This window comes from Callionymus lyra, chromosome 1 (genome assembly GCF_982586985.1).
Source record: "Callionymus lyra chromosome 1, fCalLyr1.hap1.1, whole genome shotgun sequence".
Lineage (NCBI taxonomy): Eukaryota > Metazoa > Chordata > Actinopteri > Syngnathiformes > Callionymidae > Callionymus > Callionymus lyra.
In genome coordinates, this window is record NC_141818.1 from 38,693,091 (window position 1) to 38,720,572 (window position 27,482).

Here is a 27,482-nt window from a genome sequence, read left to right on the forward strand (position 1 = left end):
TGTTCAAAGTCTCAAGTCACGGCACAATTTGTCTCAGGAGCTAAATCAGCCTCTAAAAACTATATATATATAATATAATGAACGTAAATTCTATTGATCTCTTGATTTTCATAAGAAATGTTGTACAAAATCATTATAATCTTTTTTAGTAATAGTTGTTATGGCACATAATTATGACGTAATTCCTGATTATAAATAAGTAAGTAAGTAATTTATAAAGAGTTTAAGATACGTGAATGCACTTGTCTCCCTCTAGTGCTGAAGTTAAGTCAAAACAACCACGAACAGAACAGACTAAAGTTCCAACATCAACACTGACTGACAGAAAGAGGTCGTTATGACGCGGTTATTATGATTCAAACCTGATCAATAATGTATCGAATTTAAAGTAACAACGACCGAAAATAATAAGTATAAAGATTCAGCTGTTAGCACATTATTATTATTATTAATGAATTATTATTTTTTAATATATTTGATATTATTCACTATATATATATTTTTTAATGTGTTGTTTTTCTAACGCGTGCGCGTGTGCGTGCGTGTGTCCGGAGCTGCTGTCGCTGCAGTAACGTCGGGTCAGTCTCGTCTCTGCAGTCTTTTCCCTGGACCCTGCGACACTCGCTCAGTCCTCCTCGATCCCCTCTCTCGCCATGACGGTCCTGCCGCCGCTCCTGGTCTCGGTCCTGATCCTGCTGAGTCTCCTCCGGGCCTCGGAACCCAAGCGGCCCGTCAAGTGTCCCTCAGGATGCGCCTGCACCAAAGAGACCGTCATCTGCGTGGGCGCGTCCACGGTTCCACGAGCTCTCCCGAGCAATTCCAACTCCCTGTGAGACACTCATGATGGGATGTTTCCTCCTTTTGTTCCGCGGAGGCTGCTGGGTCTGGTACCGAGTCCATTAACCCTTTGTGTTTGTTGTCGCCAGGAGCGTCGTGAATGGATCCATCTCTGAGATCACTGAGGGGATGTTCACTCTCATGCCTTCCCTGCAACTGCTGTGAGTCTTGTGTGGAGACATGAAGAGAATGTTTTTTAATCATATGTTTATTTTCTCTTTAAACAGGCTTTTGAACGCGAATTCTTTAACGACCATCCAAGATGACAGTTTTTACGGTCTCCCCCGCCTGGAGTATCTGTGAGAACCTTCCCCACTTTCTTATAGATGTATTATTATTATATTTATATTTAGAACCAAAGTAAAACCTCATTTACTTGCAAATAAACCAAATAAATTACAATGTGCTTAAATAAACCCTGGTGTATATTGACAAAAATTAATTATTAAGATTTTTTTTCTGAGACTGCCATATTGGGGCCCCTAAGCAATATTTAATGTGTGGCCCCCACTAGCATCACCAAATTCTTTATCATTCCAGAGGCTATAGGTGTTGAACACGTGTAATTTTTTTCAAATATTATTTTTTCACACACAACACAGCACTTTATTACGTAATTACTTTTACTAAAAATGTGAAATCTTCGTCTCTCTTTGCGCTTGATGGATCTACTGACTCCTTCAGAAACATCTTAAGACGTTTTTATTTGTTCAGGCTTTTCCTTGATTTTCTGGAACTCCTGTTGTGTTATCAGTTTTATCTTGCCCTTTAAAGTATATTCTTAATTGAATATTGTTTTGATTGTTCAAGCGCTTTGTGACCCTGGTCTGGAAAAGCGCTATACAAATAAAAATTACTTACTTACTTACAAAGGAGAGCAAATTGTGCAATCTCACCCAACAAAACAAATCGTTAAATGGCAATAAAATATAGTATACATCTCATATAGTAAAACAATATGAACTTTGAATATCTTCATTATGTCTGCCAAACTTCTTGATTGACAATTATTCATATGCTCGCCCCCCCCAAAAAATCATATAGTTTGTATTGATTAAATAATTAAACAATATTTTTTGTGCTCTTGGATTCAAAAATACAGTTATTAGATACAGTTAATACAGTAAAGTAACATGCTTAACATGGGCTTTATTTTTCTTTCTTTTTTTAACCTATTTCCTATTGTGTCACCTTCCAGGTTAAAACATAAGAAATAATATTATTGAAAACAAACCTGGTACTAAGTTTTTACATCATTCATTTGATTATATTTGTTTTAAAATATACAAAAATCTTAATTGTGTAAGAAAATAGGTCTAAAATCATCTGTTAATTGACTTGGATTACACAACCTTATGTCATTTTTAAATTTATAGTTACAAACAAATACACGTTTACCTAATAATAATAATAATAATTTAAAAGCTATAAGAATGATGTGACTGTCTGAGGTAAATCTAAAATAATGGAAGCGGTCACCTTTCCAGGGTGTCCTCCACTTCTTGTCCACTTTGCATAAACAAATGTTGGTTTCTTAATAACTGACACATGTTTATGTTGAACAGGTTCATTGAAGGAAACCAAATTGAAACAATCTCCAAAAAGGCCTTCAGGGGTTTGAGAGCCTTAACCCACCTGTGAGTGGAAGAGTTTTCTTGGAACAGAGGAGACTCTTAATCGCTCTTCTTCGCCTCCTTCTCCTTCAGATCTCTGGCCAATAACAAGCTGACGCATCTGCCGAGAAATCTCTTCTCTGACTTGGACTCCTTGCTGGAGCTGTGAGTAACTTGTGTTGTCAGCAGTGTGTCTGCGTTTTTTTTGCAAAGTGATGCTGACAAAGGCTGTAAAAACGTCCCTAAAGAACGAAAAACACACCAAGATGGTCAACATTTTCCTGTGGTTTTCCCAGAAATAAAATTCTGGAAATATAAAAAAAACAATTTTTAATTAATTGAATGATAAATAACCCTCTATTATTATACACTATACATATACGCCATACTTAAATTAATGCTAAAAGATAATCAAAATATAAAGTATAAATTATTCGCTTCATCTAAGAGCTTAAACGTTTGAATACACATTCAAAATCAACATTCCACTCCAGACTGATTCACACTGGTTCAAGACAAGCTCGGATCAGACTTAGAGATACGACATCGGTAATTTAAAATATCTGTTTATCCGCAAATCACACCTTAAATCGTAGATCAAAGAACGAAGCAAGACACACCCGGGAAAGGGGGGCTCAAAGACGGAAACCCCCACCCGAGAACATTTGAATGATTTGATTACAAGAAAACAAATTAGGATGTCTCTCAATGGGAGACAGGGACACAGGGAACTTGACAGGACCATTTGGCCGGAAAGGGACGACCTCCCGGTCAGGAAATTTGCCTTAAATATAGCGATGTTTCTACAGATCGGGACCTTTTCTCCCGGGACTATTGACCTGTACAGTCGCCAGGACAAACAACAAAAACACACAGACTTGAAAGTAAAACATGGAAAAAATAAAAACAGATGCTTGTCGGTCATTATAGACTTCAGAGGGACGAACATGATGTGTTTCTAGCCTTGACTGTCCACTCTGTGTCCAGGGATCTGCGAGGAAACTCTTTCCAGTGCAGCTGTGAGAACAAGTGGCTGATGACGTGGCTGAAAAGCACCAACGCCACCGTCTCTGATGTCGTCTGTGCAGGTCCGGCTCACATGAAGGGCAAGCGGCTCAATGACCAGCCCGTCGCTCCGGACGAGTGCATCTCCACAGGTACCGTCATGGAAACACTAGAAGACGAATCAATGCAGGGGTTTAATAATTCAGGAAGATACGGAAAGAGTTTTAAAATATCTTCTCCTCGATAAATGCTAATGCTATATATAAGCGCCGTCAGAATATTGAATGGTTGAATTTTTTACGGAATTAATATTGAAATGTTTGAGCTTTTTGTTTAATCAAAAATCATACACATTTTCAAAAAATGGAATTCCATACATTTTATATTTAAAGGTTGGATTTGTTTTTATTTAAAAAAACATTTTTAATTATCGAATATTGAAATGTTGCTATGACAATGCAAACACTTTTATATCGGTTTTAAAAAGCAACACATATTTTTCTTGGCTAAATGAATTAATTGGGTTGAGATTAAATTCCGAAAACAAATGTGTTTGTGGTATCCCTTGTGTTGACCTCCACCAATGCATATGTATTTCTGTAAGCAAGGAAGGTTGTTCATCTCGACCCAAAGACAACACAAGGGATAACACAAACACGTTTGTTTTTATGGGGCCTTAGGGTCACTTAGACCCTGAGCTAATAGAGGCAGCAACTGTCTGGAAGGATTTCTCTCCTCTCGTCCGGAAATGTGTTCAGGAACCATCAGTAGATTCTGATCCATAGACCTCAGAGCCCGAGCTGGGAAATGTGAGTTCTTCTACTAGAGCAGGTCAGAATTCTCGCTGCAGAGTTTTGTATTAACTGCAGGCGAGACTAACTCCTTCTTCTTTAGACATCAAAATAAACTGTTACAATAGTCTAAACGAGAAGGGTAAATCCAATATTTCTTAATTTGTAGCCTTTTAAATTCAATATACTTTTTTTATATAATGGGGACAACATTTTGTATATTGAATTTGTAAAATATTTAATTCAAATTCCCTTAATTATGAGAAATATTTCCAACATTTTCAATAATGAAATAATAAAAAACAGAAACATTTAAAAATAATTCTACAGTTTTTAATCATGCTATTCAATATTCTGATGTCACTGATATGCTTCCATTTATTGTGCAGTTAATGGACCAATAATTCTGGATTAAAGATATCACTGTGTTCTTTGTCCTTCAGATTTTTTGCGCCACCAGTCCATTCCTATCCAGTCCATGTCAGCAGACATCTTCTCCTTCAAAGAGGACATCTACGTGGCCATGGCTGCCCCCAGCTCCAATAGCTGTGTGATCATGGAGTGGGACCACATTGAGACCAACTTCAGAAAGTTTGACAATATCACAGGTTGGTTCGAGTTGATCTTCTCACAGGGTTTTAACACATTTAACTCTTTTATATGTTTCGATATCTCTTTCCTCAATATTTTGACCAACTGTTGTCTTTTTCTTGAAGCTAATATTTAACGTTTTAGGCTTATGTTGAACATTAGAATAGTATTTGCAAATGTCGAATTTATATTTATGTATTTTGGCCTATTTTAAAAATAAATTGGCTTAGAAGTATTGGAATAAATATTACAATAACATTCAAGTACATTTAATACATATAATAACTTCTTTAACTTACTTGTGCTTCACCTTATCTATGGTCACAATGGTTCGTGAGGGACATTAAATCAACTATATGTAACATTTTGTTATGTTTTCTAGCTTCATTTTGAACAGTTTGAACAAACTTATCCAGAACTCTCTAACTATTAATATAGTAACAGTAATATAATAACGATCACAATGTAACTTTGTTTAGACGACCCATTCCAGAGAGTCTGAGAGTTTCCACCAGACCACCAAACCGCTGTGGGTCAGAGGATTTAAAATTAGAAACTTGAAGTTTAAATTTACGACACTAGGGGGAGCCAGAAACACTATTTTAGAAATTACACATGGGGCGTTAAATCAAAATAAACAAGTACACTCGTGCAGCTCCTATCCTACTGCTGACACCTTTTAGAGGTTGTGTCGATTCTAGCCCAGCTCTGTATCATCTCATTATCCTTAGCTTCTGTATCTTCGTTTCTCTCTCTGAGTCTGTGACTCTCTTGGTTTCTCAGGGAAGTCTGTGGTGGGCTGCAGGTCCGTTCTCGTGGACCAGCATGTCTTGATCATCGTGACTCAGCTGTTCGGCGGATCCCACATTTACAAATTCGACGAGCAACAAAACAAGTTCACCAAGTTCCAGTCGGTGGACGCCTCCAACATCTCCAAGCCCAACGACATCGAGGTCTTCCAGATGGCCAGCGAATGGTACTTCTTGATCGTGGACAGCTCCAAGGCCGGGATGTCTACGCTGTACAAGTGGACCGACGAACCCGAGCGCAACGAAACAGGATTTTTTTCCTACCAGTTCCTTCACGAGTGGTTCAGAGACACCGACGCGGAGTTCGTGGAGGTGGACGGGAAGTCCTACCTGATCCTGGCGAGCAAATCCCAGTCGCCCGTTATCTACCTTTGGAACAAAAGCTCCCTCAAGTTCATGCTCCACGGCGAAGTCCCGGTGGTGGACGAGGTGGTGGCCATCAAAGCGTTCCGGTTGGAAAGCGACTGGTACCTGGCCTTGACGTGCTACATCGGCGACTCCAGGATCCTCAAGTGGGCCAACAAACAGTTCAGCGAAGTTCAGTCTCTTCCCTCCAGGGGCTCCATGCTCCTGCAGCCCTTCGCCTTCGCCGACCGCCACTACCTGGCCCTGGGGAGCGATTTCTCCTTCACGCAGATCTACCTCTGGGACTCGGAGAGCAAGACGTTCCACAAGTTCAAGGACGTTTACGTGCAGTCGCCGCGGTCGTTCGCCGCGATGACGACCGACAAGAAGAACTTCGTCTTCTCCTCCAGCTTCAAGGGCAAGTCCATGGTGTTCCAGCACGTCATCGTGGACATCAGCTTGTAGCTCAACGTTCTAATGGTCGCTGGAGAAAAGAAAAACAATCGAATAAACTGCAGATTCATTTTCAATCTCCTACTAAAATGGCCAATGAATGATTTCTCAACTCATAGCTTAACGTTAGTGCCTGATGTACAGCGAATGGATTTTTTATTTTCATATTTTTGAGAATGAGCTCTGCTGTCTTTGGAAACTGAAGCTTACGCATTTAAACTGCATTATACATATTTTCTCTGCATTTCTTTTCGAAACAAACATGTTCTTTAGTTTTAAAATAATGCAAAATTTGCCAAGAATTGTAAAAAAAAAAGGATAATAAAGTCAACATAATACGCTGTTTTACCCCCTGAATGTTGCAGTTCAATAAAAGAAAAAAGCAGTGTTTGAACTCTGTTGATTCCTCAGTCTTTCATTTGCACAGTCGTGCTGGGAAATGTATCTGCTGAGCAAACAAGAAGAGATTAACTCAGGCGTCGACAGCTGCAGTTCAGTAACTGCCTTTAAAACCTTAAACTCACACTGAAATACGTCACTTAATACACTATTGTTTGAACAACATTTGGATTATTAACTCGTATTAATAACGATCTACAATTTAAAATGTCCATTTTAGATTTTAATCCTGCAAATAATCCTCTGAAATTACAAGATTAAACCTTAAACTCACACTGAAATACGTAAGTAAGTAAGTAAGTAATTTTTATTTGTATAGCGCTTTTCCAGACCAGGGTCACAAAGCGCTTAAACAATAAAAACAATATTCAATAAAGTATATACTTAAAGATAAAACTGATAACACAACAAGAGTTCCAGAAAATCAAGGAAAAGCCTGAACTAATAAAAACGTCTTAAGATGTTTCTTAAAGGAGTCAGTAGACTCTATCAAGCGCAAAGAGAGAGGAAGATTGTTTCAAAGCTTAGTCACTTAATACACTATTGTTTGCACAACATTTGAATTATTAACTCGTATTAATGACGATCTACAATTTAAAATGTCCATCTTCGATTTTAATCCTGCAAATAATCCTCTAAAATTACAAGATTAAACTGTTTATTATAGACTTAACAATTTAATGACGCATTTGTCGTTTTTGTTTGACGCAGATTTTATATCCATCTACAAATATCGTAAATAAAAGGTAAAAATGCCTTAAATTAATAATACAGGTAAAAAAAAAATATATACTAATATTGACCATTTTAATTTCAGATTTTTATGGGCAGCGGCCTATTTTCCTATGGGGCTTTGAACGCATCACCACAGCACGCTGTGACGTAGACGTTGACGGCAGGAAGTGGTTGTTGTTGCGTCTCTCGCTCCTGATATAATCTCCACCGATGATGCGAAAAGTCTCCGACAATGTCCAACGCGAACCGAGCGCCTCGATGACCGGTGCTCACCTGGACTCACCTGTCGGTGTCTGAGGAGGAACATGGATCAGACCCGCAGGAGCGAGAGCGACTGGCAGGCGATGAGCAACGAGGTGAGAGAGACGAGCGATGGTGGCGTTTGAGATTATACTGTTAGATTCTCTCGCTGTCATCATGTTAGATTTGTGTTTGTTGTAAGCAATGACTTAACCTGCAGTAAAATCAACAAAAAACGAAAAAATAAATACATTTATGAAAGATCAGTTTTGACAGGACTTATTAATAATATTATTTGCTCTTTTTCGCTGCTTTTAATATATTTATAAAACGTTGTGTTAGTTTTAAAGTTCAACTAAGTAGATCTAGGATCTCTATTGTATCATCAGTGTGTGTCTGTTTGTACAAAACTCTCTTTTCATTGAAATATTGACATTAGAAAATGTTCTTAAGCCACGCCCACTGAAAACACTTTTTTTTTTTTCTGGAGCTAAAATCTTAAATGATTCGAGGTTAATCACTGCACGTCATCAATTCCATAAGAATCCACCTCCAAGGGAGCATGATAACCCCTGAGTTATCTATCATAATCTCAGGTTCTATGAATTGGTGCGAAGCCTTCTGACAGCTTCTAACGACAAGGCGGTTAGAGGACGGAGCACCAATATGAAGTAGAACAGCTGAGTGAAGCCATTATTACATCATAATGGACTCCGCTATCGTAACCTCTCGTTCGCTGAGATTTCAGACGGGGGTGAACTTTTAAAAATAATAAGATGAAAACATGGTCACATGATGAGAGACTTACTGTATCTTGGATAGAAAGACTTCAACATTTGAAACATGGAGTGAGTTAAGTTTAGTCGCCCTTTAGGATATTTGTCACTGTTGTGTTCATAATCAAATAAGCAGGTGTTTGATTGACAGGCTGCCCTGGAGTGGATCAGATTTAAATGTCAGCGAGACCAGTAAACCTGTTATAGTGACGCGTCCTCGATGTTATTGTACGTTCGCTCCTGAAATAACGGAGATATAATAAAATATAATAAAGTATTGTCGTCCATGGAAGTGACTTCTAACAACAGACCTGCGTTCACCAACAGTTCCTTATCTGTAAGAGGAAGCTGGAGAGCAAGAAGGAGGCTCTGCTGATCCTCTCTAAGGAGCTGGACACCTGTCAGCAGGAGCGGGATCAGTACAAGCTGATGGCCAACCAGCTGCGAGAGCGCCACCAAGGGCTGAAGAAGAAGTACAGGGAACTCATTGTGAGTAAGAAAAAAATGAGCTAAAAGAAAACCTCAGAGATATTTCTTAACTTTTTTTTTGTTCAGGACGGAGATCCATCTCTGCCACCAGAGAAGCGAGACCAGGTGAGGGATCCTGGTCCCAGAAGATGAAGGTTTTGAATCTGACTTTGTTGGTCCTTCTCAGGTCAACTTGGCTCAGCTGCTGAGAGACACCAGAGAGAGGAGCCACCAGCTCTCCGAGGAGGTGAAGGAGGTGAAGCAACGACTGACGGAGGCTCAGGGGGATAACAAGGTTACATTGGCTCCGCCTCTCGCACACAACCTTATCTTTTGTGTAACGACAGACTTTATCTCACTCCCTCTCTGACCTGTTCTAGCTCATGCAGGCCTGTTAATGAAAGTACAGGTACTTCCATCAAAGAACATTTTCTTGTGCCTGAAGAATATTTTCTCCAAAACATTTCAATTTATCACAAAATGCAGATACAAGGGAATACATAATCCTTTGTCATTAATACTTATATATAATTAACTTTATCAAGCTCATGGACGGTTAACAAATGTCCAGAAATAACAAAAAAAAAATTAAAAAAATTGTTAACTTTATTATGAAAAATATTTCCCTGATTCTATACTGTACTTACTTTACTCGTTTCTTTCAAACGTATCATTCACAACTTAACATGGTGTATTATTTTGTATACTTGTTTGATAAAGTATCTAAAAACAGTTACCAGAACATTTAAATGTTGATTTGTTTTTTTAATGGAAATGTTAGGTTTTCTAAGCATTGAATTATGTTTTGAATACTCACATTTAATTATCTCTATGATGAAAGATTAGAATACTTCATCGTAATAATTGATTGTATATAATCATTGTAAACGTTGGAAAAGTTTCAAAATGAATGCACTGTTTGTTAAAAAGTTTAAATGTTTTAATTCTAATTATTCAAGGATACATTTCCTGAATTAAATATGCTTTAATTAATATAGTTTTAAGCCTTTTTAATACAATGTAGAAATGTTTGTATAATAATATCCAATTTTATAAATTAAATAAATCAAAAATCATTGCATTCAATTATTCATAAAATACTAAAAAAAAATTCCATGTTTCAATATAATAATTATTTTATTATTTTATTCCCCCAAAAAATAATGAAATGCTTCAAGTTCAATAAATCCAACCTTTTTGATATTCTAGTGACAGTGATATACTTCTATATTTTTCCACTAAAGTGAAACCAATTGCATAGCTTGCATAGCATAGCTAGTGGCTAACAGTGCTAGCTCGAGTTAGCATCTGTAGCTAGCAGGAGGTGAAATCTACCTCAAAAGAAACAGTCATGATTCTCACAAAGAAACTCGTGGGCCTGACTGTGGCTTGTGTTTGTGTCACAGCTGCTCAGGATGACCATCACCAAACAGCGTCTGGGAGACGAGGACGTCGGGACTCGGCACTTCCCGGCTCACGAGCGAGAGGATCTGGTCAAGCAGCTGGAGCGAGCCGGAGAACAGGTGAGGTCACGGCGAATTGAATAATTAATAATCACATTCATTAAACACATATATGTACTTACAAAAAGTAATAACATGCACAAAAAGCAATTATGAATACACATTTACGAAACAAAAACGCCATGCAAATACACTTACAAACACACGCACATGCACTTACAACCAACACACATTTATCAAACACACACCGAGGAGAAAATAGATACATATTTACAAAACACACACACAGCATGTATATACACATGCAAAACAAACACACCATACATATACACATGTAAAAAACACACACCATTTATATACACATGCAATGTATATATACATGCAAAACACACACACAATACATGTACACATGTAAAAAACACACACCATGCATAAACACATGCAAAATGCACACACAATACACATACACATGTAAAAAACACACACAATGCATAAACACACATGCAAAACACACACAATGTATATACACATGCAAAACAAACACACCATACATATACACATGTAAAAAACACACACCATGCATAAACACGCATGCAAAACGCACACAATGTATATACACATGCAAAACAAACACACCATACATATACACATGTAAAAAACACACACAATGTATATACACATGCAAAACAAACACACCATATTTATACACATGTAAAAAACACACACCATTTATATACACATGCAAAGCACACACCATGCATAAACACACATGCAATACAAACATGCAAAACACACACACCATGCATATACACGCATGCAAAAGAAACACACAAAACAGCTGGAGCGAGCCGGAGAACAGGTGAGGTCACGGCGAATTGAATAATTAATAATTAAATACAAAGTTTTGTCCGTAGAACGAGCTGCTGGAGAACTCGGTCAAATCCCTGGCGGACGAGCTGCAGGACGTCCGGGCCGAGCGAGACGTCTTCCAGCAGAAGGCTCATCGTCTCAACGTGGAGATGAACCACCTGGTGGGGAACGACGAGATACGAATGCTGGACATCGACGCTCTCTGCATGGAGAACAGGTTCCGGACGGCGATTCTTCTTCGTCACGAGTCGGAAAATAGATCCATCGATTTGATCGATATCTGTCGCAGGTATTTGCACGAGAGACTGGGTCAGCTCCAGGAACAGGTGAACATGCTGAAGGCGAACATGGTGAAGTACAAGGTGAGGAATAGTCTTGAGTAAAACCAAAGAGATGATCTAAGATGGAGCTTCTTCTTCGTCAGAGTGCTCTGGAGAGCAGGAAGATCTCCAAGGTGGGAGCCAGACCCAACAGCAGCGCCCTCACCGGAGTTCTGTCTGCGAAACAAGGTTAAACGATTGTTTCTTTTCGTGGTACTGTCTCATAGCTTGTGTTTACCATCGTTCTTAAACGGTTGGCAGTTTAATAAAGTGTTTCTAAACTCCAATATTTGTTAGCTTAACAATTAACACACAAATAGGTTAGGTAGAACTTTATGGATCTTTATGGATTTTTTTTTTAAATGTAATTATTGTATTTATATTTTGTTTGTTTTTTTAAGTTGTTTTTTTTAAGTTTTGTTTTTTTTTGTTTTTTTTTTTTTATATTATTATTATTATTATTTATATTATTATTATTTAAATATACACAGCGTCTATTCATTTTTGTGTCGCGATTAAACCTACGGCCGCTAGATGGCAGCAGTCATTACGTCCGCGGCAGCTGAAGGAAAAATGAAGTCTGGCGAGGACTGAGGACGAGAGGATACAGTCGACTCCAGCAGCTTTTTAAAGCTGATGTTTGGACATATTTTGGTTTCAAAACCAATGAAAGCAGTTACGACTTCGTCAAGAGTCATGTGGTCTGTAAATTCTGCAAAACCAGAGTCAAGTACTCGACAATACTACAAATATATCCTTGTTACTACAGTATTATAGTGTATTGTATCACCAGATTCTTGACATTCCACTTGTCAACAAGTGTGTGTTTGACGTCATTTTGACAGTGAAGGAGCTGCTGCTGTCGGAGGAGAACGGCTGCAGTCTGCCGGTCACTCCTCAGTCCATCTCTGACCTGAAGTCTCTGGCGACGGCTCTGCTTGAGACCATCCACGAGAAGAACATGGTGATCCAGCACCAGCGTCAGATCAACAAGTACACAAGTCTTCCTGTCATAGCATGCAAGAGCAACAACAGATGTTCAAATAAACCATGTATACACACTCAGAAAACGCATAACATGCACAAAATGCACTTACAAAACATACTTGTATATACTCACAAAACCAACATACTGTAACATGAACAAAACACAAACATACACTTTCAAATCACACACAAACCATGCAGAAAACACGTACACACTTACAAAACACAAGCTCATATCCACTTGCAAATCGCGTATACATATTTACAAAACACAAACAAGGATTCATTCACAAAACACGCACACACACACACCATGCATAAACATCTGCAAAACGCACACACAATACACATACACATGTAAAAAACACACACAATGCATAAACGCACATGCAAAACACACACAATGTATATACACACATGCAAAACGCACACACAATACACATATACATGTAAAAAACACACACAATGCATAAACGCACATGCAAAACACACAATGTATATACACATGCAAAACACACACACACCATGCATAAACACACATGCAAAACAAACATGCAAAACACACACCATGCATATACACGCATGCAAAACACACATGCAAAACACACACATCATGCAAAACACACATGCAAAACACACACACCATGCATAAACACAAATGCAAAACAAACATGCAAAACACACACACCATGCATATACACGCATGCAAAACACACATGCAAAACACACACATCATGCATATACACGTATGCAAAACACACATGCAAAACACACACATCATGCATATACACGCATGCAAAACACACATGCAAAACACACACATCATGCATATACACGTATGCAAAACACACATGCAAAACACACACATCATGCATATACACGCATGCAAAACACACATGCAAAACACACACACCATGCATAAAAAAACATGCAAAACAAACATGCAAAACACACACACCATGCATATACACGCATGCAAAACACACATGCAAAACACACACACCATGCATATACACGCATGCAAAACACACATGCAAAACACACATGCAAAACACACACATCATGCATATAAATGCATGAAAAACACACATGCAAAACACACACACCATGCATATACACGCATGCAAAACACACATGCAAAACACACACATCATGCATATACACGCATGCAAAACACACATGCAAAACACACACATCATGCATATACACGCATGCAAAACACACATGCAAAACACACACACCATGCATAAACACACATGCAAAACAAACATGCAAAACACACACACCATGCATATACACGCATGCAAAACACACATGCAAAACACACACACCATGCATATACACGCATGCAAAACACACATGCAAAACACACACATCATGCATATACACGCATGCAAAACACACATGCAAAACACACACACCATGCATATACACGCATGCAAAACACACATGCAAAACACACACATCATGCATATACACACATGCAAAACAAACGTGCAAAACACACACATCATGCATATACACACATGCAAAACAAACGTGCAAAACACACACATCATGCATATACACACATGCAAAACAAACGTGCAAAACACACACAACATGCATATACACACATGCAAAACACACACACCATGAATATACTCACAGACAAAACACGCACACCATACATATACACACATGCAAAACACACACACCATGCATATACACACATGCAAAACACACACACCATACATATACACATGAAAAAAATGCAAAACACACACCATGCATATACACGCATGTAAAACACACATGCAAAACAAACATGCAAAACACACGCACCATGCATATACACACAGACAAAACACACACACCATACATATACACATGCAAAACACACACACCATGCATATACACACATGCAAAACACACACACCATGCATATACACACAGACAGAACACACACACCATACATACAGTATACACATGCAAAACACACAGGCCATGCATATACACACATGCAAAACACACACACCATGCACATACACACAGACAAAACATGCACACCATACATATACACACATGCAAAACACACACACCATGCATATACACACATGTAAAACAGACATGCAAAACAAACATGCAAAACACACACACCATGCATATACACACGGACAAAACACACACACCATGCATATACGCACATGCAATTAATGCAAAACACACACCATGCATATACACGTGCAAAACACACGTACTTTCCAAACACGCATATACACCTACAAAAACAAATTGCACAAAACACACATATAAACAACATGTAAAACATACATAACATGCACAAAAGACACACATGTACACACCTTCAGAAACGTGAACCATCAAACACGAACAAATCAACAAAGAGACACATACAGACAGTAAAACAAAGGCTGTCGCACACGCACACATAAACAAGTAAACAATGGCAGGACACAAACATGCAGGATCACAACAGTTTAATCTGATGGTCTCAGGATCCTGGGGAACCGAGTGGCAGAAGTGGAGAAGAAGCTGAAGACTCTGGAGATGTCGGGTCTCTGGAGCCTGCCAGGTGAAGAACTGTTTGTGTTTGTGTGTGTGTGTGTGTGTGTGTGTGTGTGTGCAACACTGCTCAAAATAATCCACTTCCTTCTCTTTTCCTGCTTCCTGGAGGCCTGACTTATAATGTGTCTGTGGGAACATGTGGAAGTATGTTTCTCTGGAATTCTGTTTCTGTTTTTTGTTTTTTCCTGCTTCCTTTTCTGGGCTCAGTGGCTGCGATTGTTTCACGGTGTGTGTCACTGTTGCAGGGAAGGAGGCGGCCATCTTGGCATCCCAGCACACCATCGAGGCAGAGCTGGAGCCACAGGAAGGTAACTTGTGAAGTTCTGGAAATATTATTTCTGTGTTGTCCTCACGCTCGTGGTTCTTCACAGGATTTAGAAGTCAAGAAGCTGGACCTGAGGGCATCTCAGAGGGTTCCTGCGAATTGAAGGTTTGTCAAGTCACGACGGCGCCCCCTGGTGGAGAGGAGGATCTGGGCGACGACTGTGCTCGGGCGACCGATCCAGCGAGCCAGTCGATAGAGAAAGGTCGTGAGGTCACAGAGACTCTCGGGCTCAACGCAGCAGAAGAAGAAAATCCCGAAGAACCAGAAACTGTCAACAGACCGTGTGTTATTCTAGATCTGGACACGAACGTTCATGAAGAAGCTGACCTTCACCTGGACCAGGAGGGAGAACTGACTGAGAGGTCCCACGTGGAGGAGATATGATCGAACCTTTGAGTCGACAAGTTACGTTCTCGGGTCCTCCATGACAAATAAACCTTTTAAGAAAGACTAGATCCAAGGACCAGGGAAGACGTTTCTTGTGGAGAGGAAAGTCTGGGCCTCTTCGCTCCGGGTGCTGCCCCTGCGACCTGACCTCGGTTAAGAGGTGGAAAAATATACGGATGGATTTTTTTAAACGAGTCCACGATGATATTGAAGGATTTACATCTGGAGTCGGTGTGGAAGATTGTTGTTGAAGTCGCAGCACAATAAATCAGAACATGTTGTGTAGAGATGATAAAAACAGACTCACAAAAGGTTTTTGTCCGACTTTTAACTTCTGAACTCAAAGTAGCTTTTTAAAAGAGTATATATCTTGAATTAGTTATTAAAGTCCAACACGTGTTTGACCCTCATGCATCAACTCTAAAGAACACACACTGATGTCTTTATTTATTTCTATTTATTTCAATCTCATCTTGTCTTTTGCATCAGTTTTAAACAATTTTACACAATTTGAATCTTTATTTTTGCTGACATGCTACAAGTACAATTGTAGGGATTCGTTTCATTGAATTAAAACATTTTTAGCTAATAAAACTAGATCTTTAAGATAATGTATGAAAAGAATGGTTCTTATTATTTTCTGCATCTATTTATACTTATTTTTAATTTAATATTAATTTCACTTGCATTTTGTTTATTTATAATGTGTTACATGACGCTGTATCGATTCTTCCATCATGTATGTGGCATGTTTACATTTATTCATGTCGTGTGAAATATCTATAGGTACCTAAACAAAGATATACATCGTTGAAAAAACGTCCGGATTTCACATGTTTACACTACTGATTCCAGACGCCAGGGGGAGCCATTCCGATCACACAGCAGCTGAGTCGTGGCCCCGCGTTCCCGTGCAGGAGGCTCCCTTCATCCAGACCTCCTCCCAAGTCGTCCTCTCCGGCGTGGACCACCACGGCTCTTCCCAGGATGGACAGACCCCCGAACAGTGTGGCGTTGGACGCCATCGTCGCCTCGATCTTCCCTTGGTCTGGAAGGAAGTTCCCAAAGTCTCCCGGGTGACCCGGATGATCCACGCCACCCGGGTTATAGTGCCCCCCAGTGGAGCCGCAGCCTCGGTGCAGATGTCCATACTGGTGGACGTGAATAGCCCGGTGTTGTCGCGTGACGTCATCCGCGGGGAAGCCATTCAGGGAGAAACGGATCTGGAGTTCTCCCCGAGGGAAGTCCTGCTTGAACAGAACCTGCCCGTAGACTTTGGGCTGGCCCTCTTGGAGGGACGAGCTGGGTCTCATTTTACACGCCGCATACAGGGAGCCATTGTTCACAGCGACCTCTGGTGGCGAGGAAGTGTCATGGTCGGCGCGGGCGAGGAGGAGGCAGCATCCCAGCGCAGACAGCAAGACTTCCAGCGTCAAAACGAGCCTGAACGAGCAGAAAAATGTTCATCAATATGACATGTATGTATATATAGAAAAGATCATGTAGGATGAACAAGTTGTAAAATGTGTTTTCTGTAAAGAAACATGCGGGCCATAAAGTGAATATAACTTATAATAAAGTTGAATTACACATTAAACTGTAGTATTTGGTTCAGTATCTGGAACTTTCAAATACGTTCGCTAGCAGTTTAATGCTGGTTAACCTACTTAACCAGTCGTTTGTATAATAATCAGAAAAGAAAGCCAAAAAAACAAAAAACTTTTTTATTATATCAAACCGTTACATGGATATTTAGCAAATTTACTGATGGCATTGAACGCGGTTACTAAAATTCAATTCAATTTTATTTAAAGTTTCTTATCATAACAAAGTTATCTCAAGACACTTTACAGTTGAAGTAAGACTATAGTGGAGGAAAATAATATTTAAGTCAACACAGACTACAGATCAGTGAAACAAAATTAAACTTCTGTTAAAAGAAACCATCGGTATGTTCAACAAGCAAAGCAGTTTAAGAAATTCATATTTTATTTTTAATCGTTTGTAATAAACGTGTGATTAATCAGAATCATTTGAATCAAATTCGATCCGTTTTTTTAAAATAATAAAACACAATGAGCGACGTGTTTGTTAATCATCTTGAGGATTAAGGTCGAAACAAAACTATTGAGCAAAAGCAGAAAATAAATGAATCAGCTTATCTTCTTAACGTGCAGTGACGTAATCACTTGACGCAGAACATATTCAAGCGAGATTTGTCTGTTTTAAAATAAAAGACGTGCGTTTGTGTATCTTCTTGTCTAAAAACCAAAAGCATTATTGTACATTTTCAGCATGTGGAGAAACTTAATGTTGCGTTTTAGGAGCTTTAATGCAGCAGATGCTGACTGAGAAAAGTTTGCTCACCTTCTTGGACGCATTTTCCCGCAAAAGATCCAAAACAATTCTCCAATAATGCGCCTGTTCTCCTCTGACTCTGGTCCACAGTCTTATAAACCATTACATGATCGTGTCTGGAGGCGTTGCTTGCTGAAGGAGGAGACTCCTCTGGATCATGGGTGTTTAAACAAACCAGAGACGCTTGACAAGGTCAACTTATCACTATTAACAAGATCAATAATACGCTATTTTCAAGTTTACCTGCCTTTCTACAGTATTTTAGAACGTGTTCATGGTTGTATAAGTGCATTATTGAGAAAAATAATGGATAAAAAAAAAGATGACAAAATACATGAAATTGAATTAAACAATATTCGTGATCGGGACAGCATATGTAAGTAAGTAAGTAATTTATATTTATAGAGCGCTTTTCCAGACCAGGGTCACAAAGCGCTTAAACAATCAAAACAATATTCAATAAAATATATACTTAAAAAGTCAAGATAACAACAAGAACAACAAAGGAGTTCCAGAAAATCAATGAAAAGCCTGCACAGATAAGAATGTCTTAAGATGTTTCTTGAAGGAGTCAGTAGATCATCAAACACAGAGGGAGAGGAAGATTGTTCCAAAGCTTAGGAGCAACAGCCTGGAAGGATTTCTCTCCTCTGTTAAAAACAGAAATACATTACAAAAGATACATTCAATATGAGCTTGACTTTTGTAATAACTGCATATTGAGTCATGTATGATGGATCAAGCAAAAAAAAAAATTAAATATCATGATTATTTAACGTTAAAATCACAACCTAGCTTGACATAAGGCGGGTCTATCTTTCATCGAGTCGTCGTACAACATCATACTGCTGTCAATCTATCAGTTGTTCCAGCTGAACTCTACGCTAAATTCCCCAAATGCTATTCAGAAGGAAATAACCTTTCGGTTTTTCAAATGAAGAGCAGCGCATTATTAGCTGTGACTCATGTTATTGTCATGGTTTATGAAGCTATAGATCAATAATTATCCCGATTTATGTCTAATGACTTCCCCCGATCTCTTCTAGAAGATGTAGAGTGTTTACCAAAATACAATGTAGACTTTTGTGAAAATGAATCTACAAGTAAGTCACAAGGTTTTGCCCAACATGATGACGATGGTTTACGACATAGGACATCAGTCGTATAAAATAAGATAATTCGACCGAAAAACAAAATGAAGGATAATCAAGCCAGGAGCTCAAGAGGAAGTTGAAAAGATTAAAACACACAGAGAGACACAAGGCCTTCACAAAAGTAACAGGAAGTGAGACAAGAGGGAACACAAACAACAGGACATGACAGTGCCCACCTCTCAAGGACGACTACTAGGAGGCCAAGAAAAACAAGACCTGTCTGCCAAACCAAAGACCAAAAACAAAGTGGAAAAACAAAAACAATGAGCAGACCTAGAGTTTGGGTCATTTTGTCTTCCTCAATAAGAGAAGGGTCCAGAATGTCCCAGGTAGGAACCCATTAGCGTTCCTCTGGGCTATGACCCTGATAAGATTAGAGGTTTTGCCAGGTTTATGTTCTAAAGATGCATGCATATGTTCGTTGAAGTCAAGGCGATTTAAGTCTGTTGATCATTTATTTCATTTTGTTAGTTATTTGTTTTTATTTATTTTCTTGAATGTCTTAATTAATGTCCTTTCAACCGTCTTCATGTTTTGCATCGTGGGTCTTAGAGGACCACAATTTAATGTATGCTGTATGTCTTGACACATGGATATTTTACATATAAAGAACTTGAACTTGTAGATGGTGGGATGGAAATGCATGGATGATGGAAGGCGTTGACGGTAGATAAAGGGTTGATGTACTAGAGATGGGAAAAGGAACCAATTTTCCAGGCAGCAAGTTGACAGAGCTGGATGTAAGTTACATTATAACCTTGTAACCACACAATAACCATGAACATCACAGTATCTGCATTTAATTATACAATATACAAAATTGAATAAGTAATGAACGGAAGGAACTCGGACCGACACGGATTTAATGCACATTTACTTAATTTGTTTCTCCATAAAACAACAACAAAAAGTGGAGCAACAAGGAAGTCCTCCGAACCAGCAGGTGTCAGTCATGCTCTCCACGCTGTCCAGGCGCCGAGCGAAGATAGCGGCATATGAACCAGGAAGCCAAGTTAGTTGCCCGGTGGCTCAGTGACCCCCTTTATTGAAGGCATTTGTGGACACTTTACTTCAAAAGGATGTCCAAAAGACATCGTCTGGACCTGGGTGATGACTATTCCAACAAGAAGCGGTCGGAAGGGTGAGAAGAACCGTTGTTTACGAGTGAAGCCGCTCGACGTCCGGCTAACAAGCGTCAAGCTAAAGCTACGTTGCTAACGCGCGTCAGTAAACGCAGAAGGATGAGCGAAAACAGTGTGTTTTGCTGGTTTATCGGCGCTTAAAAACGTTTAATTCGCGACTCTCGTCAGACATGTCCACCTACGCGGAAGTTTGACTCGATGTTTAAAGAGTGCGTTCAGCCATGCTAACGGTTTACGTTCACGTCTGAGGCACGTGTGTGTGCGGCGAGCTAAGTCACTTAGCATGTTGCTAATCGCCGCCAAATGAAGGGTTTCGACCTCAAGCAGTATAAAATATATATTTAGCGAAAAGAAAGAAAACATGCATTTTTACTAACAACATCAATCCTTAATGGCTGATCTATGTATCCTGTCAATGAGAGGAGAGAAGAGTTTTTGTTTGTATGAAGCTAAAGCGAAAGCATGAGACTCATCTATGAATTACTAAGGCTTGATAATACATTGAATATTACAATTTGATATTTGAGTTGTGAACTGTGTATCATTTATTAAATACTTCGTATGGTGTTTGTGTGAAAGTCCCAGTATTTTCATGTTAAAGTTGTATTATCGATCTAAAGTGACAGGTTTTTTCCTTCCCCTTCATAGTTTAAGTGTTATGAATAAATCGAAACTGAAATTAATGAGAATCATTTTGAGATGAGCTTAATAGTACCAACAGCTCACAACAATCTCTACCAACAGGTAAATAACATTAGAAAGCAGGAGCAGAAAATTGGATTTGGTTATGTCATTCCAATTTCTAATAATTTTGATCACATGTACATCTGTTTTGTATTGTCTTTGTAAATATTTTCCTAAATATCTATTAAAGGCCGTGTCTGTATATAATAAGTACATAAATCCCAGAGGTTTTATTTAAGTTTAAAATCTAGTTTCTATCTTCTCATGCTTCCAGGCGTGACCGAGACAGGGACCGTGACAGAGATCGGGAGGATCGCTCTCGGGACAGGGACCGGGATCGGGACAGAGACCGGGAACGGGACCGTGACAGAGACGCCAAGCCGTCCAGCGCACCGATCGGCTTGATCGGCGGAACAACCCTGCCTTCCATCAAACAGTTGGGCATGCAGCAGCAGATGAACCCGTTTACCAACCTGCCCCACACACCCCGTTATTATGAAATACTTAAAAAAAGGTTGCAGCTACCAGTGTGGGAGTACAAGGAAAGCTTCAGCGAAATCATCACAAGGCATCAGAGCTTTGTCTTGGTGGGAGAGACTGGCTCAGGAAAGACAACTCAGGTACTTTTTTTTTTTTCTTTTTTTTACCAATTCCTTGAATATTCCTTTTTTCTTTCTAAATCCAAATAATATTTTATTTTTTTAGATCCCTCAGTGGTGTGTTGATATGGTTCGAGGAATACCTGGTCCTAAGAGAGCAGTAGCTTGTACTCAGCCAAGGAGAGTGGCTGCGATGAGTGTTGCTCAGAGAGTGGCAGATGAAATGGACGTGATGCTCGGACAGGAAGTGGGTTATTCCATTCGATTTGAAGACTGCAGCTCAGCCAAAACTATCCTGAAGTAAGTGACTCACGCCTCCTCGACTCGGCCACCCATTCTCGTGCTCTTTCAAGTAATCGAATCCTCTCGTTCCCTCTTCCCCGTCAGGTACATGACAGACGGTATGTTGCTCAGGGAGGCCATGAACGACCCGCTGCTGGAGCGGTACGGTGTGATCATTTTGGATGAGGCTCACGAAAGAACGCTGGCCACAGACATTTTGATGGGAGTGCTGAAGGAAGTGGTGCGACAAAGAGGCGATCTCAAGGTGAGTGAAGTCGAGATGACTCTCGGATTATTCATCTACGCAGGCCAGGAAAATCTGGAAAATGTTATCCTTATTTCTTTTAAATGTATTTATTTGCCACTTTTCAGGTGATCGTGATGAGTGCCACCCTCGATGCTGGCAAGTTCCAGATTTACTTTGACAGCTGTCCCCTCCTGACCATCCCTGGTCGCACACATCCCGTTGAGATCTTTTACACACCCGAGCCCGAGCGAGACTACCTAGAGGCCGCCATCCGCACCGTCATCCAGATCCACATGTGTGAAGAAGACGAAGGGGACTGCCTACTTTTCCTCACTGGTCAAGAGGTGAGGATTCATTTTCCAGCTTTTTGTCCGTTAATGTGGCGACGTGAACAAAAAAAACCCCGATTATTTCTACCATCAGGAAATCGATGAAGCTTGTAAACGGATCAAACGTGAGGTAGACGACCTCGGACCTGAAGTCGGAGACATCAAGATCATTCCACTGTATTCCACATTACCTCCGCAACAGCAGCAGCGAATCTTTGAGCCGCCGCCTCCGAGGAAGCCAAACGGTGCTATTGGGAGGAAGGTATGTTTGACTGGCGACTAAAATATGGGTGTATGTTGTCAAGAATCTTGTTATGCGTGTTGTATCACAATACAGGGGCAAACAATACGACATTTTACATAGTTTTTGTTGTCAAAACTGAAGGCACAATATTTGTAGTATGTCTGAGCACTTGACTCTGGTGTTGCAGAATTTACAGAGGGTTTTTTAGTTTAAGTGTATCAATAATTTCTTCCATCCCTAGTGTTGAATGCAATCAGATTTTCTCAGTGACAATATATGTTCTGTAGGTGGTTGTGTCGACAAACATCGCTGAGACTTCTTTGACAATTGATGGCGTAGTATTTGTCATTGATCCTGGATTCGCTAAACAGAAGGTATGTTTTGTTTTTTTAAATGCAGGAGACTTTCACAATCGCAAAAGGTAAAACAAAGTTGCTGAAAAGTTTTTTGTTTTTTTTTTCTCTTCCAGGTGTACAATCCCAGAATCAGAGTTGAGTCTCTGTTGGTCACGGCCATCAGTAAAGCGTCTGCGCAGCAGAGGGCAGGACGTGCTGGCAGGACACGTCCCGGCAAATGTTTTCGCCTCTACACTGAAAAGGCCTATAAAACTGAGATGCAGGTGAGTTGACTCACTCACTCACTCACTGATGATTATAATTTTGTGAGAAAACTAATTGAAACAAACACAATTTGGCTTGTGTTCCAAAAATAAAAACATTTTTTAATGATTCCATTCTCCTTGACTTCACCTTTCTAGGATAACACCTATCCAGAGATTCTGCGCTCCAACTTGGGCTCTGTGGTGCTGCAGTTGAAGAAGCTCGGTATTGATGATCTGGTGCATTTTGACTTCATGGATCCACCTGGTGAGTCTGTCTATATATACTGTATAACCATTTAAAAAAAAAACCTGAATAATCAACAAACGTCTAACACTAAAATCCCTTTTTTTTTTATCTCTCCAGCACCCGAGACGCTCATGAGAGCCCTGGAGCTGCTGAATTATTTGGCTGCTCTGAACGATGACGGCGACTTGACCGAACTGGGCTCCATGATGGCAGAGTTCCCGCTGGACCCCCAGCTAGCAAAGATGGTCATTGCAAGTTGCGAGTTCAACTGCTCGAATGAGATCTTGTCCATCACAGCCATGTTGTCAGGTAATGCCCTGAACAGGGCCGACCTCTTTCTTGACGTCGCAGACAAATCAATATTGCTGCTTGTAAAACATTTCTATTCTATTTTTTTTTGTTGTAAATTCATGCAGATGCTGGTGCTAAATCTTGTATACCACAGCGTAAAATACATTTAAAGAAACGTTATATGATGTATAGAAATATTTTATATAGTAAAAACTTCGACTGCATATATTTGGATACAGCATATACTGTATATTTCACAAGTATTATTTAAGTCAGTGATCTACAGATATAAACGATTCTAACCTATTAAAGGTAATCTAAACGTTTCTAAAGAAGAATCTAAGATACATTTTAAACTTGAACAGCAGTAAAAAAAAATATTGTAAAAATATTGTATTGGCAAGAATCTGGCGATACCATATGAAAAATGATACAGAATACATTGCAAAACAGGGAAATGTAAAAAATGTATCCTTGTTTCTACAAAGTACTTTTATTTGTTTTGAAACCAAAACACGCCCAAACATCAGCTGCGGAGGACGTAATGACTGCTTCCATCTAGTGGCCGGAGGTTTAATTGCAACATGAATAATTGCATGTTAATTGTCAATAATTAAAAAAAAAGAACTTGCACTATTTTATACACATTTTATTGAAATACACACCATTAAACGACTATGATAAAAAGAGAATCTATGTTGAATATCGAATGTGTATTCATAATTATGCTACATAGAATTGTGTAAGAGTCAAGAAAATGATATGATTGGAAAATATAAAACTTGTAATTATTATTTTGTGTTGAGGAAAACCTCCGGAATAACTACAGAACCTCCTTCGGGCAGCTCCGTATCCCCCTCTGGTCCTGCCTCGCCCCTCGCTGTATCCCGCGCCCTAGCATCATAGGCTGTTCTGCATTTTTCTCAGACTGTTTGACTCATCCCTATGGGCGGCTTTGTTGGGGCCCATACCAACCTTGTTTAGTCCCACAGTGCTTTGTTCGCCCCACGGAGGCTAAGAAGGCGGCAGACGAGTCCAAGATGAGGTTTGCCCACATCGACGGAGACCACCTGACCCTCCTCAACGTCTATCACGCGTTCAAACAAAGTAAGTAAGACGTGTGGATGTTCTCTTCTTTTTAACTTTGTAATTGAACAACTCTCGCCCTCCAGACCACGAGGCCAACCAGTGGTGCTACGACAACTTTGTCAACTATCGCTCACTGATGTCGGCCGACAACGTTCGGCAGCAGCTGTCCAGGATCATGGACCGCTTCAACCTTCCCCGACGGAGCACAGAGTTCACGAGCAGGGATTACTACATCAACATCCGCCGAGCACTCTGCACCGGCTTCTTCATGCAGGTCAGCTCCACGTCCATTTGCACCATTTTGTCAAGAGAAGCATTAGAGATGACCTTTGTTAGGATGCATCCTAGATGCTGAATCCTTAGCTGTCTTAGCAGGTCCCTCTTGGAGGAGACCGTGGTGCAGAACCAGGACACATTTAAGAGACTTTGTTTCTTGCATGCTCTGCTTCATAGACATTAATGTATTAATTCCCATTACCGTATTTTCAGGACTATAAGTGGCTCCGGAGTACAAGTCGCACCAGACTTAAATGCATAATAAAGAAGGAAAAAACATATATAAGTCGCACTGGAGTATAAGTCGCATTTTTTGGGTAAATTTATTTGATAAAATCCAAGAACAGACATGTCACCTTGAAAGACAATTTAAAATAAAAATAGAATAGAGGCAACAACAGGCTGAATAATTGTACGGTTACGTTACATGACACGACTGAGAACGTGGTATGTTAACATAACATATTAAGCGTTATTCAGAGAACTATAGCATAAATAACATGCTAAGAAGTTTACCAAACCATCCGTGTAACTCCAAATAACTAAAATCCAATGAAATCTTCATCCTCGGTGTCACTTTTAAACAACTCCGGTAACTCCGGAGGTAGAAGTTGCGGCGCTTCCTCTTCTACGTCGAAATTATCAACACAGGGCTAGAGCGCCCTCTTGCGGTCAATGTGAAAAAAACATGTAAAATGATAGACCGGTAATAATGTGTTAATAATTTCACACATAAGTCGCTCCAGACTATAAGTCGCACCCCCGGCCAAACTATGAAAAAAAAACTGTGACTTATAATAATCCGGAAAATACGGTAATCATACATTTCAGTTATATTATAAGTGATAAAGAAACACCTTGTTTGTTTATCTTTTTATTAAACAAATGTTGAATATCGACCTAGAAGTCTTGGTTCTTGTCGAGAAGCTTCACCGTGAGTCCATACCAGGTATTACAAAAGGGTTTTTCCTGTTTCTGTCCGGGCAGGTGGCACATTTGGAGCGTACCGGTCATTACCTCACAGTCAAAGACAACCAAGTGGTTCAACTCCACCCATCCACGGTCCTGGACCACAAGCCCGAGTGGGTCCTCTACAACGAGTTTGTGCTCACCACCAAGAACTACATACGCACTTGTACCGACATCAAGCCAGAGTGGTGAGTGATGAGGGGTGAGGGCGACTCAATGTGCCCTTTTGTTAACTCTTCTTCTTCCTCCCCTGTCCTTCCAGGTTGGTTAAAATCGCCCCGCAGTACTACGAAATGAGTAATTTCCCTCAGTGTGAAGCAAAGAGACAGCTGGAGCGAATCGTTGCCAAACTGGAGACCAAGGAGTACTCGCAGTACTAATCCTTTGGTGTCCAAGTGTACCGGACGAAGTTGGCATCATTTAGTCATAGCTCTTTGTGTATCACTGTACCCTCATGTTCCAAGACTCTATTAGACTCCACAAGACTTTTCTATTATTGTTTTGAATCTCTCCTCTCAATAAAGTCATGACAGTTCGTGTATTGCCAGAATAATTAACTTTAAACCTGGCTTTAATTTTCTTGATATGAACCTGTAATATGTCATTTAGATGTGACCGGCTCTCCCGCAGGGGGCGCCGAGTCATAACTTGATTGTGCTTGCTTTGTTTCTTTAATAAAGAAGTTTTGACTTAAACCTGCACACGTGTTGATCTTTCAATGATTTGCTTTGAAGACTTGCTGTGTTTGTTCTATTCTTGTCCACACGGTGGCAGTCGTGTTCCAGACGGTAATGATGTTCGATGCACTTAAATTCAAAAAATCATTTTCTATTCGCCCTCATGTCGACTAAGGGTTGATATTATTCTCAGAGTAATCGGTTCCTTTTTAGAGTTATAGACAAAGTTTGTTCATTTTAATGTTGCGACTGCTGCTCAGTTTTCTTCATCTTTGGATAAAATTGATTTTGATTTTTTTCGATGCACTTTA

General features: G+C 39.7%; 4 protein-coding genes across 5 annotated transcripts; 3 read left to right on the forward strand and 1 right to left on the reverse strand.

Moving 5' to 3' along the window:
- The first annotated feature begins 555 nt into the window (after positions 1-555).
- On the forward strand, positions 556-6,838 carry LOC148089421 (leucine-rich repeat LGI family member 2-like). Its single transcript, XM_087783821.1, has 8 exons — positions 556-829; positions 927-998; positions 1,065-1,136; positions 2,403-2,474; positions 2,544-2,615; positions 3,438-3,607; positions 4,690-4,854; positions 5,621-6,838. The coding sequence occupies exons 1-8, from the start codon at positions 654-656 to the stop codon at positions 6,454-6,456; spliced, it is 1,635 nt and encodes a 544-aa protein (XP_087639947.1). The 5' UTR covers positions 556-653; the 3' UTR covers positions 6,457-6,838.
- Positions 6,839-7,754: 916 nt separating this feature from the next.
- LOC148089422 (coiled-coil domain-containing protein 149-like) lies at positions 7,755-16,310 on the forward strand. Of its 2 annotated transcripts, XM_087806609.1 has the most exons (13): positions 7,755-7,934; positions 8,922-9,083; positions 9,150-9,188; positions 9,250-9,357; positions 10,469-10,585; positions 11,440-11,612; positions 11,685-11,757; positions 11,820-11,904; positions 12,561-12,708; positions 15,201-15,277; positions 15,379-15,414; positions 15,516-15,578; positions 15,642-16,310. In XM_087806609.1, the coding sequence occupies exons 1-13, from the start codon at positions 7,884-7,886 to the stop codon at positions 15,977-15,979; spliced, it is 1,470 nt and encodes a 489-aa protein (XP_087662735.1). In that variant the 5' UTR covers positions 7,755-7,883; the 3' UTR covers positions 15,980-16,310. The 2 variants fall into 2 exon arrangements, with proteins under 2 accessions (XP_087662735.1, XP_087662736.1); XM_087806610.1 differs by lacking the exon at positions 15,379-15,414.
- A 112-nt stretch (positions 16,311-16,422) lies between these two features.
- LOC148089423 (extracellular superoxide dismutase [Cu-Zn]-like) lies at positions 16,423-18,447 on the reverse strand. Its single transcript, XM_087806619.1, has 2 exons — positions 18,350-18,447; positions 16,423-17,425 (listed from the first exon to the last, which is right to left on the reverse strand). Exons 1-2 carry the CDS (start codon positions 18,361-18,363, stop codon positions 16,825-16,827), a joined length of 615 nt encoding a protein of 204 aa, XP_087662745.1. The 5' UTR covers positions 18,364-18,447; the 3' UTR covers positions 16,423-16,824.
- Positions 18,448-20,488: 2,041 nt separating this feature from the next.
- dhx15 (DEAH (Asp-Glu-Ala-His) box helicase 15) lies at positions 20,489-27,193 on the forward strand. Its single transcript, XM_087806690.1, has 14 exons — positions 20,489-20,635; positions 21,595-21,940; positions 22,026-22,219; positions 22,307-22,466; positions 22,574-22,792; positions 22,872-23,039; positions 23,309-23,395; positions 23,491-23,640; positions 23,779-23,887; positions 23,987-24,178; positions 25,145-25,267; positions 25,333-25,523; positions 26,513-26,682; positions 26,757-27,193. Exons 1-14 carry the CDS (start codon positions 20,574-20,576, stop codon positions 26,872-26,874), a joined length of 2,289 nt encoding a protein of 762 aa, XP_087662816.1. The 5' UTR covers positions 20,489-20,573; the 3' UTR covers positions 26,875-27,193.
- The last annotated feature ends 289 nt before the right edge of the window (positions 27,194-27,482 follow it).